The sequence below is a fragment of the Tauraco erythrolophus genome, chromosome 6 (assembly GCF_009769465.1).
Source record: "Tauraco erythrolophus isolate bTauEry1 chromosome 6, bTauEry1.pri, whole genome shotgun sequence".
Taxonomy (NCBI): Eukaryota; Metazoa; Chordata; class Aves; order Musophagiformes; family Musophagidae; genus Tauraco; species Tauraco erythrolophus.
The window spans coordinates 286274-303259 of NC_141470.1; the positions used below are offsets into that span (position 1 = coordinate 286274).

Consider the following 16986-nt stretch of genomic DNA (forward strand, 5'->3'; position numbering starts at 1 on the left):
GAGGATCAACAAGTGGTAATCTGATACAGAACTATTCATTTCAAATTTGCAGACTGAAACTGAAATTTGGGCATTGTCAGTTATTGCACATTTTGGTTGTTAAAGGTGAGATGTACTGGCTTTGGCGATCCCTGACCAACTCCTCGTTCCACTGCGCACAAACCGCTGTGGCAATTCTGCACCTCTGAAGAGAGGCCAGCGTATGGAGACACCACAAGAAATCACTAAGGCACACAATAGATATGCCTTTCACTTATCTACAGAGACTTTGAGGTTTTCACCAAGTATTTCATGTGGCATTTGGAGTCACATAAAACCCCACACTGCAATGAACATATGCCCCTCAGGAACTGAGACCTTGTCTGAATGTCAAAGACTGTCATATATTCTCATCCTGTTTCTCTGCTTTGTGAATTGGGAATAAGAGGAATAATTCCTTCCATATCTCATGCCATCAATACAATCAGCTTTAGTCCTCAGTATCACTACTGGCACTGACATTAGTTACCCACACTTTCGTTGGAGCAGTCTGTGCAGAGAAGCAAGAGTAGAATGGGCTATGGGAGACTGAACCACCTCGACTTACCTTGTACATGGTGTTACTCTTTCATCCCCTGGGGAAGAACAGAAACATTTTAGAAAGGTTCATTGCAGAGCAGGCATTTGCTTACTTTGAATTGCAAAAAGAGAAAAGGTGAGATGGGACAAAATAAACAAATATTTGGGGGAAACAACTAAGCAGTTGTAGATGCTTTGCAGGGGTTCAGAAACTCTAGTGCTTTATGTTCACCTGGTTTGCAATAATGAGGAGATTTTAAAATGTAAGAGAGGAAGCTTATAGCAAACAGTGCCTTTCTGAGCTAACTCACAAGAGATTATACAGATTTTCTTGTGATTGCAATAAATATAACTTTTGACTGTACTTGTGTAAGAAGAGGAGGTTTAGTGCCTCTTTAAAAACTTGAGTGTGGTTGCTTAGTCAGTACTAGCTCCCCTCCCACTCCCCCTTCTTCACTGCTGGGAGACTTTTGTTGCAATATGGGTGTGACTTTTGATGGAGCTCCCCCTCCCAGTTATGTCGTTACTTCAGTTCCTTTGAATCAGAATAAAAAGTGCAGCAACTTCAGACTCATTGACAGCAGGCTTAACAAGCGTCGGGGCTTTTCTTCCTTCCACAGCTTGCAAGGGTCTGTGGTTTTTGCAAAACAGTTCTGAGAAAACAATGGCCAACTTCTCCTTATGGGTGACTTTTGGATTATGTTTGCTGAAGCTTTGTCTAACAGAAACACGTAAGTTTTTTATGAATGAAAACGCTTATGGTTGCTAATAAGTTTGTGCTTCAGACAGCAAGAGCTCTTCTGCTAGATAGCTAACAGCTTTCTTCTGTCTGTCTTTATATGAAGTTTTATTATTTGTAAGAGTTATCAGAGATGCTTTAGAACTGTAACTTCAGCCATGCCGGTCTGTACAATCATGGAAAGCTGTGTATTGCTTGTAAAGGGCAATTCCAGATCTATAAAAAAAGAATTGTAGATTATTAAAGTTAAGTTTAAACTAAGAACAGAAGTACATTAGGGAATTTAGAATAGCTCTGGTAAAGCTTAGCTCGAAAACGTGACTGCTGTTACATAGGTAGTTTGCTTTCCCAGCTCGGTTTCATCCAGTAGAGAAGAGGGGGGGATGGGAACAGACCCCCCCCCCCCCCCCCCCCCCCCCCCCCCCAGCATACAGCAACTGCATTCTTAAGTTTATATGGGCTGAACTAACAGCTAATACATACTGTGTTTGAACACAGCCTTGCTGAACAGAGGCAAAACTGCTGTGATCTGTGAGTGAAATTTGGAGAGTTTTTATGCCAAGCATGCTTGTTTCTGACTTCCTAAGGTTTCTTTGGCATTGACTGATGAGATTTTGGAACAAAGAGGGTTAGAAGTGACCATGAAATTCAGTTGTTTATCAATTCTATTTCTGTAGTTTGGTTATCTGCTTCAAATATTTATATTTACAAGTGAAGCATTAATGCAGAGGAAAAAAATAAAAATTATATGTCCAAAATGACAGAATGCTTTTGAAATTTCACATGGTGCATGCTCAACCATGTTTGAGGGAAATGCCATGCATTTAATAAGACTTTCACTGTGACAGCAACTGTCTCAAGGCGTTTTGTGGTCAGGGATAACGATTGCACTTCTACATTATTTTTCTACTCATTGGTTACAGGAGTCTAACAAAATACACTTTTTGTGGCCATTGTTACCCAATGTAAAAGGGCTGTATATGTGTATAGTGAATGTATAAACTATTGGTCTGAGCAGCATGGACACTTCTGTAACGGTTGCAGCACTACTGGGCTTTGAATGGGTGTGTTAAGAGTGTATGGTTCCCAGCACATCTGTGATAGCTGAAACACCCTTATTGATTTTCTGTCTAAAATTGTCTGTTCATTGTACCAAAATTCTCTTGCTAAAATCAGGTATATAGATAAAATCCTTAGAGAAAGGGCAGGGGTACTGTAGGCAAATAAAGTATGTCTGAGATGTGTTCAAAACCTTGGCTTCACCCAAGTCTGCATGCTTTCTAAGTATTATAATTTTTTTGTTACCGTCTGCTCAACTAATTTCTCCTTTTATGAGCTGCCAGGAGCGTCCCAAAGAAGCAAGGTCTGCACTGGCTCTGCGAGTAATGCATTTTTACAGTGAGACATAGCAGAAAACCCCCTCATCTAGTCTTCAGCATAGTTACAAACAGCATGTCAAACTTCACATTGCTCCACAGGAAAGTTTCTTTAATGGCTTAGCAAGGTATTAGACTATAGCTACAATATATTTTAGTTGGTATGCAGTTCATTCCAGCATGACTTTGTAGTTAGTAATTACTTTGATGGTGGTTTTGTTTTCTTTTTTAAACCAGTGACTTTGCTGTGTATCATAGAGAGTGACCATTGCTGTTCAGAAACACCTTGCCTGAAGACAAAATTCAAATCTGCTCCTGAATCAGAAAGTTGATTCTTTTAGTACAGAATTTGGTAAAATTAGAAAGGACCTGGGATTACTGTTAATGCGATTACTGAGATGAGAGATAGCGAGCAGCTGGAAAATTTGTTCATACTGAGTTCTGTGCTGTTGTAACCACACTGTCACTGACGTGAGCAAGATGTACTCACTGTATTGACGTGACTTTTGTTGTCTAAGGAGTCTGGATCCAGGAGGATATAAATGCTGATGTCTTGGTTATTGATGATTCTGGGGGAGATTTTCCCCTGTGAGCATTATGTTCCTCTCAAAGTGTTCCTTGATTGATGCAAAATGAATCCTAGAATTTTGACCCTCAAACTGGAAGAAGCTGGAATAGAAGTAGTAGTAAAGATAAAATGAAAAGAGGGAGAATGAGTCCACCAGTGGGAGGGAGGAGCTTAGCTGTTAGCATTGGAGAGGTTGCCAGAGTCTCAGTATGAGGTGAGTCTCTGAGACAGTGCTACTATAGCTATCAGTCAGTCACAAAGGGAGAAATCTGCCTGTCTCTTGGTTCATATATCCACCATGTAAATTTGTAGATACAGTAGTTTGAAGAAGCTCTTTGAAAATAAAGAAGACTATTTTCACTTAGCCCTTATAGTGTGTGTCTAGGCTATTTTCCCAAAGCAGCAAAGTAACTAACTTTAATAAAGTTCACTTGAACTTCCACCATCGTTTAATGCAAAGGTTATATACCTGCCCTTGAAATACTCACACACAGAGCCAACAAACCATAGCAGAGGATTGTCTTGCAGTCTTTGGAGACATGTTTGTTTATTCTTTAGTTACTAGTGCTCACCACAATGCAGAACCATTACTTTGAAAACAGGAAGTCCGAGAAAGGCTTAGTATTATACAACGAGGAAGAACTTTTTAAACTAAATGCTTTTAAAACCACTGATAGCGCCAGCCAAAGTTAAATGAAATGTTCCCCCATACCTGTTGCATCTTTCTTTCTAGAACAGTTCCCATGACTTATAGGCCAGGATATGAAGACAGTATTAACATTGCAGTTATTCATCTAGCACCTAAATATGCATGAGGTTCTACTGTAGCAAGAATGTGCCAGCAGGATGAGATGTCCTGAGATGCTGATAGACAGGTACAAACAGTGGAGAGAATCATGAGCTCATTACTGCTAAAATACTTGTAGAAAAGATGAGTTCTCATGAATTTCATGAAGGGTTTAAAAAAATGCTGTCATTGAAGAACAACTGCCATTTCAAATGAAAGAACTTATAGAAGAGAGCAGGAAAATATAGTGAGGAAAAATGCAGATCTCAAAGGAATGTTTGGTTGTATGGCAAGGAGCATGGTGAATTACAGGAAGTAACTAAAATTTGTTACATAGACAGCATGAGTTCTTGAAGAATTTAAGTTAGAGAAGAACTCTTAAATGTATCCAAGCAAGAGATAAACCTCTTAGACATTTCCACTAGTTCAGATAGCAACTGTCAGGAACAGGGGAAAATAAATGAGAAATAAAAAAGATAGCAGCAGCAATCAAGTTGATGTATAATACTAGTGTAGCCTATAGATACGTGAAAAGTTAGAAAAGTAAAAAACTGCATTGCTGACATGGTGGAGGAAAAAGCTCTGGTGAGCTCTGTGGGATGTGGGATAATTAAAAATCAAAGGCAAACAATGCAAGATGGCAATGTTCTTGCCAAAGAAGAGATGGTGTTCAGAGGGAATGGTGAGACAGCAGCAGTAATAAGGTTTGAAAACAGGTTGCTAAGAGACATTGTTCTTAAGGATAGACTAGATGAACACCTTTAAAGAACAGTTTGGGTACTGGTGATTGTGCTGCTGGGTAAGAAGAGAGGTACCAGACCTCTGGTAACTCTGTTTCTTCTTTGATGAAAGAATAATTTTAGTCCTGAATGTAATTGACTGGTAGCGAAATACATTGTAGAGAAGCAGGGAAAAAATGATGTAGAGCTCCTTGTATAAGGAGAGGACAAGTCAGCCCAAAAACTTAAAAGTTTTTCGGAATTCCAGAGATGCTGTAAGAAGGCTTCTTTATTTGCTTTCTGGTCTTCCTGCCTCACCTTTCTGTTCCTGCACTAATGGATAAGTGTTTGAAAATAGTCAAGGTAGAAGATGATAATTCTCAACTTCATATGACACATATTTCATTATTTACAAAACATCAATTTTTTTTTATTTTTTTAAAAAACAAGAAAGCCCTATGTGAGAGAGTGAGACAAGGTGTTCTGACAAACTCTTCTCTAAAATGACTTTTTCCAGGACCAAAGCTGAATGTATGTAGTTACCTGTGAACTGTAACTTCAGAGCAAGGACAACCATGACATAAACATGACACACCACAATAATCTTGCCTACTTGAAAAAAACTACGTCGTTGTACTGTAACAATTCACAGTGTTCAAAATGTGATATTTTAGCATCAGCTGGTAACTAAGAGCATGCTTTATAGAATTTCAATTTTCAGCACTAAATTGAATCCTTAGACTAGAAAAGTTCAAACTTCCAACTGAAGGCTAGAAAAGTGAGAGGCACAAGAGAGATGTTGGGTTTGTTACCAACACATCATTGATACATATATCATGACTGCTACCAAGTAAAACCTAGAGCCACAGTCTGTTTTGCTCTTCGCCTTTACCTATAAGGGTTTCTTTGTGATATATCTGGTGGTTTGGACCGTTCTCCATGCGTTATCGACAGCTGTAGGCATGAAGCCAGTTTGGCATAGCTGCTAGTCATTTTCCAGACTAAACCAGAAGTCCATCAGCTGTTAACTCACAGTTGTCTCTCACTCCCAGGAAGGTGATAATAATTTCAAAGCCATCCGAGACTGTAATTATCAGTGACCATTATGGCTGCTGCTAATACTGGTGGCAGAAAGGATTGTGTCAGTCCTGAGTGTTTATCAGTTTCCTCCCTGCCAGATCACAGGACTCCCTACAGTGGCATCAGCAGTAATATCAGTAGCAGCTGGCTGTGATTTTTCCTCCCTTGCTGTGGCTGCTGGAGCTGACCCCACCCAAGGGACGACAGAGCAGCTCATCATCTGAGTGAGTTTGCAGGCAGTCATGTGAAATGGCAACTGCCAGAATGAGGGGTTTTCCTTGGAGAATGTTTTCAGTCAGACTGAAAGTTCAGCTAATTGCCATTTAAAGTTCAAACCTCTGTGACTGTTTCCTGCCTAACGAAACCTGCAGTCATTTTTGGAGTCTGTGCCTACAGTTAAGAACATAATTGAACTCTTTTGTATGCACTGGCTTTGGGACTTTCCAGTTCCTCTTCATGACAACACTGGCTGCATTATATAATGCAGCAATCTTATTTCAGTGTAATAACCTTCAACCCTCACATTGTGAAACAGGAGGAAAAAAAAAGAAAGAAGTTGAAGAATAATCTAGAGTTTTACGAATTACTAACATGGAAGCACAAGCGATCGTGCCAATTCAAAGTAAAAATCACATCAAAGACCTGAATTTTACTTACATTTGCAGTTTGAAAAAGACATTGCTTCACTTTTTTTCTTTCCTTCTGTTGATGACTGCACTAGGCTCAGTAGCAGGAAGCTCTAAGAAAGTGCGTTGTGTCTTTGAAAAAAAAAAAAAAAAAAATCAGACATGCAGCAGCTGTGGTAAAACTTCATCTCTGTTTCTGCTAATGATACTGTTCCAAAAGCAATGTGAGATGGTTGTAAAACAGGTTACAGGCTGACAGCTGCCCAGGAAAAGGGCATTAGCCAGCAATCATAAACTACACAGTTAATGTCTGTTTTACTAAATACCTGCTTTCGTAAATAAGAAGCTGCCCTTGATAGAACGTATCACAGTAAAAAAATCTTCTGTGATATGGCTTTTGTTGATTATATATGTCTCACAGTGGCAGCATGTTAGCAAAACAGGTTCTCAGAAGTATATTTCCCTAGGGGCCTTTTTTATTGTTTTTGTTAATTGATAGGTGTCTGTAAAGAAGCAGGGTGTGGTATGTGTGGGTAGAAGTAATGAATAGTTTCTTGCAGTGTTCCCATACGGAAGTGAAAAGTTAAGGAGCTCACTGTATGGTCTATGGTTACCCAGGACCCTGTGGGCAGATGTGAGTGCACTTTGTCCAGGCAGCAAGCAAGCTGCTATCCAAATTGCAGTCTAGAAGTCAAGCACTAACTTTTAATAGGCAGCCTCTCTGAGAGACCACCAGGGAGGCTTATCAGCAAGGAACTGGTATCACGCTTGCCAGAGCAGCATGACTGCAGCCATTTTCAGAGAGCAGGCACAGCCCATGTGCCCACTCAAAACAGACTAAGCAAGCTGGTGGCCAACAGTTTTTTTGCAACAGTTCAACAGTACCATAGGGGTGATTGTGATGATAGTGATTAGTCATTTACCTACTCTTTGCTGTTGGCTGATGCCTATCTTATAGATACGATCGAGTATCCCTATTGTGGAATGAGGAGACTAAGGCAATCATACAGTACGTTGCTGCTAGGGTCAGCCAAGTCTTCCCAGCTTCATTCTGGTTCTCTGGGTGAAGCTTCTGCACAAGGAATATGAAATAGTTAACTGGGCAGGTTCGAGGGAAAGTAGTATTTTCCAATTATAAACATGATTCATTAATAATGAAGACACTGAGGGTGAGGCCTGAAATCATCTTAATGTTTTGCTTTCACTCACTTCCCTATTCTTCCTCCTCCTGCTTGATTAGGTGTCTTCCATTAATTTACATGTGCTTTCCCTTTTCCATCATTTACTCACACATGTAAGTGTAGAAAAAAAGCACCTCTTTTGCTAATGAGTCTTTGTATTTATAAATGTAGGGTTTTGTTCTCTGTTCCTATATATTGCTTATAAATAAATTCGGCATACAGGAACATTTAGAACATGGAAGTGAAATAATATGCATTCTGTTCAAATCAGTTCTCCAGTAGCAGTGCTATAAAAATAAGATAAAACTTTTCTTTGTTACTCCGACAGTTTTATTCTGTTTACTTGTGTGTGTGTTATCTGTACACACACTGAAGACTGGCAGCTATTTTCAGTTCAGTAGCACTTGGCTCCTGTTAGACAACAGTGAATGCAAAGTATAGTTTTCTTAAAATGCTCTTACTCAAGTCTTATCCTTTTATGATTAGAGATGTTTGAAGCTGTTTGGCAAATGAGAACTGACTTAAATCTTTTGTCCTACTGTCAAACTTAACACTTCTTTAGGCTCAAGAACTTTAAAATTGATTTAATAATTAACTGAAATGTCTTAAATTTAGTCAAGTTTCCCTCCTGTTTGAAGCAATACTTCCTAGAGATAGCTACCAACTATCTTCTTGAGATCTACTAGGTATTTGTACATAAAGGCTTGATAGTCTGGGAAAGCCAAGTGCCAAGAGACATAAAATAACCCAGCAAGTCGGAGGAGAAGCCAAGAATTGACCCACTGTCTCTAGCCTGAAGGTGGGCCACCTGGTCACGATGCCAGGCCATGTGGTCAGAATGTTACAATTCTAGAAAAGTTTGAGTGTCACTGTGCAGCAACTGTGTGTATCCAGGTTGTACTCAAGTATATCTTTTAAATGTTCACATCTTCTTTTGAACAACTTTTTCTGTTTCTCTCTCCTATGTTTTGTTTTCCCCACTAATCCATCTCCACCTCTCTGGGACATCTGACTGAAGCAGTCCAATAAATCTTATAGACTCTTGTCAGCGTGTGTCTGTGATAGAATGTTATATTCATTTGATCCAGTAAAACTTCTGCTCAGCACCTTAGTCATTCTCAGGCAAAATGGAATGCAGAGACCAAGTTCTTCCAAGAGACAGGCCTTAGAGAAAATTCAAATGACAAAACAATATATCTTATTTGTACTTTTTATGGTTTTCAGCCTACTGTGCTGGCAAGTCTGACATTGTCATTGTGTTCAAAATCAGATGAATAGGGCAGGAGCGTCCAGTGACTTCAGAAGATTGGTATTAAAAAAATACCACTCCTATATTGTGCTAGCAAGAGTCACTTTGCCATCTTGGGAGAAGCAAAAACTCTTCTAGCACAGAAAATAAAAATACTTTACTTGAAATCTCATATTGAGCTCTAAGCTCTTTAAACTCCTCTTTTTCTAAAATGTAAAAAAAAAAAAAAATTTAGCCTACAGAGAATAGCTGCGTGGTGGTTCCAGTTCATCACTGACTGGGCACAGCTAAGGTTTTAGACAGGCAGCTATCCATTTCGCAATTCTCTTATTAAAAGCAGTAACAGGCAGATGTTGTGAGCATGTGAGACACCTTCCCATGGTGACTGCCTAGAGAGAAGTTTCTTTCCTGCTTTCTTGGCTTGCCTCAGAAGACCCTAGATCCATTTGCTCGCTGTTGTGATGTAAAACGATGCAGTGCTTTTCTCAGTGTGTACATGATGATTTTTGTGTCTCCTGACATTTCTATTAGATCAGTTCTATTCATTCTTTGTCTTATGGCTGTATTTCCTGACTGCTTGTTGGGTGGGAACAGATCGCAATAGTTTTGCTTTATTTTCTTAATATCTCCTTGACCTGCCAAGTGTCACACATTATCTAGTAGTGATATAGTTTGCGTTCATGCTGAACAGAGCACAGCATTAACTGACTTTTAAAACAGTGAAGCAGAGGCAATCTTAGAGATGCGTGGAAGGGTAAGACCAGCACAATTATTCATTTTTTCAGGCCATCTCTAGGCTTAAGTGCTAGACAGCATTTTCTGTCTCTGTGAGTTCATGTGGATTAGAGAAAAGCCCAACCATCCAGTTTTCCAGGACTCATATCCTGTGACTTGGCGATTATTAAGACCAATAACTGAATCCAAATTTTCTGTTAACAGTTTGCTGAGAGAATATTTTTATCCATGTAGTTCATACAACAGTTTGTGTTCCTTTCTAGAGCTGGAGATCTTTTTTCTTCTTTTGTGTTTCCTAACAACTCCTGTTATTTATATACATGCCAGTGGGGGCCAGCCCTATGGTAAATTGGTGTAGAGTACAAATTGTACATACAGAGCAATGCAAGACCGGTAAAAATTTTGCAATAGTGCCCTTAAAGATCAGTGGAATTTCTATCCAAAATTTTGCACTTGCAAATGAATGAAATCTTTATTTAATTTCCTTTGCTGAGCAAAGGAAGACCAGTTCAAAAAACTCTATCTGACTAGATTACCCTTCAAAATAAAATATAGGCAATGTTATTTTCTTCAATTGCTTCTATGTTGTCACAATCCCATTTTAAAAATACAGCATAGCCACAGCATTGAACATCTTGGGCCCAGCAAGGGTTAATCCATTAATAACCTACAAGAGTGTTCGTTGATAACATCTCCTTAATTATACACATACACATCTTCAAAGCTCAAGGTGGGCATTAGTAACAAAATGCAGTGGTCTCTCCTCAATATATGCTACACCACCTTTAACATTTGAATATTTCAACATCAATGTATGTCTGAGATGTATTCCTTCCACTTGTCATCTGCTGGATTCTTTCAACTACCATAGAAGAACTACTTGAATTCTTCTTGAAAGAGATTTGATGTCTTACACTTCCTCAGTGTATTGCTTCAGAAACAATTGGTGTCCCTCTAGAATTTTTGTTTGAGTAGTGTTTCTTTTTCTTGTCTTACATGAAGTTCACATAAATATTACAACACTTAGTCTAAGGAGGGTTATTATCTTATCTGGTGTGTTTCATCAATGCATTCAGCACTGTTGAAATCAGGCTGAATGTGCTTAAATTACCATAGAACTTAAAATTTTAAGTCTACATATAGTGTTATTTAACAGAGTAAAGATGAGTCCAGCTAGTGAGAAAGCAGTGAACTGACAAATGTGCTTATAGCAGACAATAATAACTTTGGGTTTTCATAGTCCTTTGGAACTCAATGATTTTATCCCCACCTCACAAGTAGGGAAATGGAGAGAAAGCAAAATAGCTCACCCAGCAACATAGCTGTAAATAGAAATTTTCTCCAAATCCCAGCCGGGTGTTCCATCAACAAGTTTAGTGTCTCTTTCGCTTGAATTTCAGAAAGCAGATATAATTTCACATACAAGACTATTTCAGCTGAAATAAGCATTATTATTCTTCAGAAGAAAAAAGTCCTTGTGCAAACATTCTTCTACTGGTGCAGAAGTGAACAAGAGCACAGATGACTGGACCATTCTCTGGAAAGCTGTTATCTTAAAACCAGGAAACTCTTCAGTGACTAACTGTTTGGTCATACCATTATTGGGTCTAGCTATGCAATTGTTACTTCAACTGGATAATCCATGTGAGAAAATACCCTTTATGAGTAAGAGCTAAGTATTTTCCTAATTTTTGAAGCACCCTCACAACCCATTGTTTGCAGACCTGCACTGAATCTATTGACAGTATCAGTGAAATACTTTAGCTGCTTCATTACTCATACTCACAGTGCTCATGTCATGCCACTTTATCAACACCAGTCACAATCATGTTACTGTTGACTCATAGCAATTGCAAGACAACATAGTAACACCTTTTTTCCACCCCTGACATGACACAAATATATCTGAAATGGTAGTCACAGCAACATGTTCCAGCCCTAATGTAAGTCCGTCTTTTGTGGTTGAACTTACTGGTTTGGTATCTTGAATGGGTTGCTTATTGGAAGATATCCCAATAACTCCCATCCCTCCAGAGCAAATAGTTTTAAGAATCAGCGGAATTAGCGGTGTTTCAGGAATCAATATATAAAGTGTGTCTAAGACACTGTTTTGGACAGTTCAAGGCAGATAAATGGGATCTACACACAATGACTGGTAGCAGATCATCTGGAAAAGTGGTTTCCCACTGTGTCAGCTACTTCTGCTGTTCCTAAGAGAGATCTCTGCTTTAAGGAACTTCCTGGGTTTATTTTTTGCAAGTACACGATGAGATCTTCTTACTTCTGATTTCAGCATCCTTTACTGGCTTGCTTTCCTTTTCAGCTTTGATACAAGCTTACTGGTCTCAATCCATCTTTTGTACTACATATAGCTCACTGTTATTGTCACATGATAATAATGGGTCACACAAGATCAGTTTTTTGCTTTGTCTAGTGTACTTGACAGACAACTCAATGAATTTTGCTTCAAGAACATAAGTAATTTCCTTGGAGGGAAAAAAAACTTGTGTTGCTTTATTAACAATAAATTACTACCTAAGATTTTCTGTTTATTAAGATAGCTTATTCCTGATTTGCTCTTTGAATTGACTCTCTGAGTGAATCTGCCTTCATGATGCTTTCCAATGTCATGAAACTCACAGTACCTGAATTGAGGTCTTTCACTGTATCATTTGCCATTCAAACATTGTTTTAATTCTGGATCTTTTTGTAAAATCCAGCTATATTTCAAGAAAATATAAGATTATTAGAATCAATGAGCATTACAGCAAAACCACAGGCTTCACAATGATTCCAGCACTTCTGAGAGACAATGATGCTTCACTATTTGAGGATGATTACGTGCAAACAGTAGTGCATTACCCTTACATATCTCCACTGCCTAAATATATATAGGATTTAATGTAGTATTTGAATTCACAGAATAATGAGGCCACGCTCCCAATGCCTCTTTCTCATTCTTCCCTCAGGCGAGTGAATCTTCACTGTCTCATCAATTGTTAAATTGAAATAAACCGTTTTTTTTTAAATAGAAAAAAAAATTAAACCCAAGACATATCTCATATTATTCTCACTGTATTTGTGATAGCAGCAGCATTGTGTACATACTAATGTTAATTGCAAACTTTAGTTATTAAACATACCTTTTACTAAACCAATTATAAAAGATTCAAAAGTAAGACTGTAAGAATTATTAAAGAAATTTAACTGGACATCTAGCTTGGGATACAAATAACCTGCATGCATCTTAAGAAAGTTTCTTGCTAGTCAGTATTTTCAGTATAAGTCTCAAGATTCTTGAAACAGTAGTATATGGATGAATAGAGTGATGCAGAGTCCAGAAAATGGAAACATTTTGACACCAAAAATTCCAGTTGAGGTTGCATGCTGGCCTAGGCATTCTGGTTACAGGCTATGGGATTCCTGCCCTTCTGGTATTAGGGAAAAAACAGAGGGAGTAGTGGATGTGACAGTGTTCTTTTCCAGAATCAGAAGCTTTCACTGATTTAAGGTAAAGTCTAAGACCTTTCCCATTGATGTCTCTAGATTCTAGATGAGATTTGATTAAGTAGATTGTGTTAATCGTTACATATTTTTTAGTAAGTGATCATTTGCAAAGGTAGCTTTTTATTTGAACCATATTTACTTCAGATCCCAAGCCAACTCTTTCTGACGACGAAAATCTTCAGTTTGGGGTTTTTTCAATCTTAGACAGTCCTAATATTTCCAGAGTAAAATTTCAAGGTCTTCAGCGAGTGAAAATGTGCATTTTACGAGTTTTCTTTTTTTCAATGGTGTGTAGTATGCTTCTCGATGCTCCTAAGAGCACTATGGTTGCCATCCATCTATGGAAAATGTACTTATAGCTGGTGCTTCTTGGATTTTCATGGAGAGGAACACATTGAGATCAACCCACTCTCCATCTCTGAAACTGCAGTAGCTTATAAACACAGCTGGATATGCAACTTTCGTCTTTCATTATTGCCTGTGAATTGATCTCTTCAGACTTCTTCCATGAACTGTTCCTCAGAGAATACTTTCTTCCAAGATTGTGTCTGCACTTTCTTTTTCACATCCAGCATTTCTAATCTCGTCAAATCGTATTATTTGTAAAGTCTTGTAGATAACAATGACCAGACAGCACTGCTAGCAGAAGTTACTCAAAATCCCACTGTGGAAAGAAAGCAGGGTTTCAGTGTAACATCACAAAGGGAGTCAGCTGCTTTCTGCTAACCACTGATTCTAATAATTAGTTTTCTTCAGTTTTTGGTTTTGATTTGATTATCATTCATCAGTAATTTGTTAGGGCTTAGAACTCTTCTATATTCTAGAGACCTTCAGAATGCAGATGATACTATAACTTATTCTTTTTTTTTTTTGTGAAAATCGCAAGTATTCAAAAGTAGTTTTATCCATATTTAAAACTGCAAAGTTGCATCCAAAGGTTATAGCTATATTCTTAATCTGAGAAATCTGAATTTACTATGAGTCATTAAATTATGCATTGCATTGGAGCTTTCAGTTCTCCATTTTGATTTCTAGCAAGCCAAATTCAACAGATTATTGGACAATATTTTAATCAATATGCAATTAACATATATAGTCCCAGATTTGTGTTTAATATTATGCTACTTTGTGCTGTTCTGTAAGGTACCTTCTTGTAAATTTGTACAAACAATTTCTACCAAAAGGTTGGGTTTCATCTTAATTTTCCTAGATGTTTGGAAAAAAAAATGGAAAGAGATTGTGAACAGAAATGAGAATGATTTCATCTGCATTGTGGGGAAGCTGAGCTTGGAATAAGTACTGATATGTCTTCTCTTTGGGCAGCCCTCTCCTGCCATTATTTGTTACTAAGAAGCCTGCATGGGTGATTTGTCCTTTGACATGTCTTACACTATGAGCCATATTCTAAGCAGCCGCCTTCTTTTTAGTATGTTTGCCAGACTAATGTTATCTTCATTTTAACTGGATGGCTTTCATACTCTTTAAAAAGATTCCTGGGGTTCCTTTCTCTGTTATTTTCCTGTGAAGTGGCCTTGTTAACATCAATAGATCTTCTACTTCATATTCAATGTCTTTTTTTCTATTTTTCTGTTTTGATCGTTACTTGCTTTTCTGTAATGAATTTATTGTACAAATGAGTTTATAATGCTGAGAATATTCATTAGAGGTTTTTCTGTATAACTTAGGGGAGCAGAGGAAAAATAAAAAACATGGGGTTTTAGTTTAGAAATTATTTAGCAAAAAAATAAAAAAAAATATTTCAACATCATGTGAAAAATCTTTTCAGATCACACCTGGTATTATTATTGAGTAGCATACTGCAAATAATTAAAATGCAAAATCTGTCATTTAATTGGACTTGTTAATCGTGGGTCTGATTCTGTATTAATTTCTTATCTAAACAACCACAGAACTTAAATCAGACTTCCTGTGACTTCTCAAAGCTTAGATGGAGGCTGAATGTAAAAGCTGTAAGAATGGAATAAAATAACAGTGTGTATAGTTCTCTGCTCTTACAGCATTCTTTATCAGTAAATTTGAAGTTGCTTTACTAAGGAGGTTAGTTGCAAACTGAGGTAGAGAGAGGTGAATTAGCTTATCCAGTTTATATCAGTGGGTAAAAGACGGAGCAAGGAATAGGCATGAGGCCCTTTGAGCTCCATGCTGGGGGTCTGTCTGCTGAGCAGCTCTGTGTCTTGCCTGCTTTTATCCTAAATGACTAAACAATTTGTTTTCAGTCTAACAGCGAAAGTTAGACTTCAACTATTATTCACCAGCTTTGTTTCATGTATGTTTCTTCACCTGGATTGCATGGAACCGTTCCCAACTGATTCTCTTCACAGTTCCTGTTACTCAGCCTTTGGGGTTAGACTACTCATTGTATAGCCTTAAGCTTTCCTAGTATCGACAGCGATGATTATGTTTTCATCATCTCAAGGGGGGCATATCTGATAACGGTCTGATTCCAAGACTATGATTTCACTGCCTGCAATTTTTCCACTGAGGTGCTGCACAGCTGTACTGTGTTATAGTGCAGTCTGAAAACTTTCAACTCACTGTTGGGTGAAACTCTTACAAAAAGAGCAATATTAAAGTCAGCAGCAAGGAAGTTTATCGTAAGTGATGACACTTTATAGCCTCACTCAGGATGTTTACCAGAGCAACCGTTGCCAAGCAGATAAAGTATGTTTGGAAGATACATTAGCAGACTTTTTTTCTTCTCACACCAACTGTGAGGAATGAAACATATTTCTTGTACTTACTTGCATTTTGAGTGACTTTATGAATGCTTGATTCATTAATAATGCCACCCTCACTTTTTAAAATCAGTAGCCAGGAAAGCCATTAGATTAAGAGACTGAAGATTTTTGCCCAAGTGAACAGATCCAGAGACAATGACTTTGATGGCCAGTAGGCAGATTCGTTAAGAAGAACAATTTAGAAGGAAGTCAACAGCTTGAGCTTTGTCCCACATCCATTTCCAGTGTGCACGTACTGAAGTAACACAGAAATGTAAGAAATACTTCTTTACATTTGATGGAGAAAGGAGATCCTTCTACTGCAGTGTATCTTTCTCTGGCTACTATCCCAGCCATATCTCTCCTTTTCATTTCAGAGATCCACTTAAGCCCATTTGGATCACAGGGTTGGCATGGTTATGTCATGACTTTTTATGTAATTCACAGCATACAGGAGAGTGAGGAAGCTACCATCTTCTTTGCCTTTTCAGCCCACATTACTAGATACCCAAATATAACTGGGTAGTAGGAACAGCTTTGACACAAGTTCAAAGACAGGTCTGATTTTATGTGTTCGGATCTATGGAGAGATATCTTCACTTTCTTGTCACTTTACCCAACTACTAAGAATATGTTGTCTTTATCTATAGCAGGCACTCCTTGCAACATTCGGGTAAATTCCTTTTAAAGTGTTTTCCTAAAAAGCCAGGTGTGCAGAGAATTTTTTTCCCCTGAATATCAGCAATCTATTAGGGATACAAATATGTGGGATTTTTTGTCTCCCATGAAAATTTTCAAGCCTTAGAACATTTTCATATGCCAAACTGAAATGAAAATATGAAATTTTTAAAAATTCTACAGGGAAATCTTGGACTGGGTTCCTTAAACCATCTACTTGTATTGCAACCATGTAAACATTTTAACTTAACTTTCTTAAATTATTTGATTTTATTTTGTGCAAACTAGTTAAGTTTCAAATTGAAAGGCAGTTTCAAACTGAAAACCAAAACCCTTGTTTTGCTTTATTTATGTACCCACAAGGGATACTTTAAAAACCAAAAATATGGTTTATTCCCACTATATCTGGAAATGTATTTCATATAAACCATTTTAGGTTTCACAA

At 37.9% G+C, this 16986-nt stretch overlaps 1 protein-coding gene across 1 annotated transcript in view; it reads left to right on the top strand.

Moving 5' to 3' along the window:
* Positions 1-1159: 1159 nt before the first annotated feature.
* The window catches only part of CD44 (CD44 molecule (IN blood group)), a 54974-nt gene continuing 39147 nt past the window's right edge, over positions 1160-16986 (top strand). Inside the window, exon 1 of the mRNA XM_086612806.1 lies at positions 1160-1289. Coding sequence (XP_086468932.1) covers positions 1223-1289 — 67 coding nt within the window. The 5' untranslated portion in view covers positions 1160-1222. The remainder of the gene's footprint in view (positions 1290-16986) is intronic.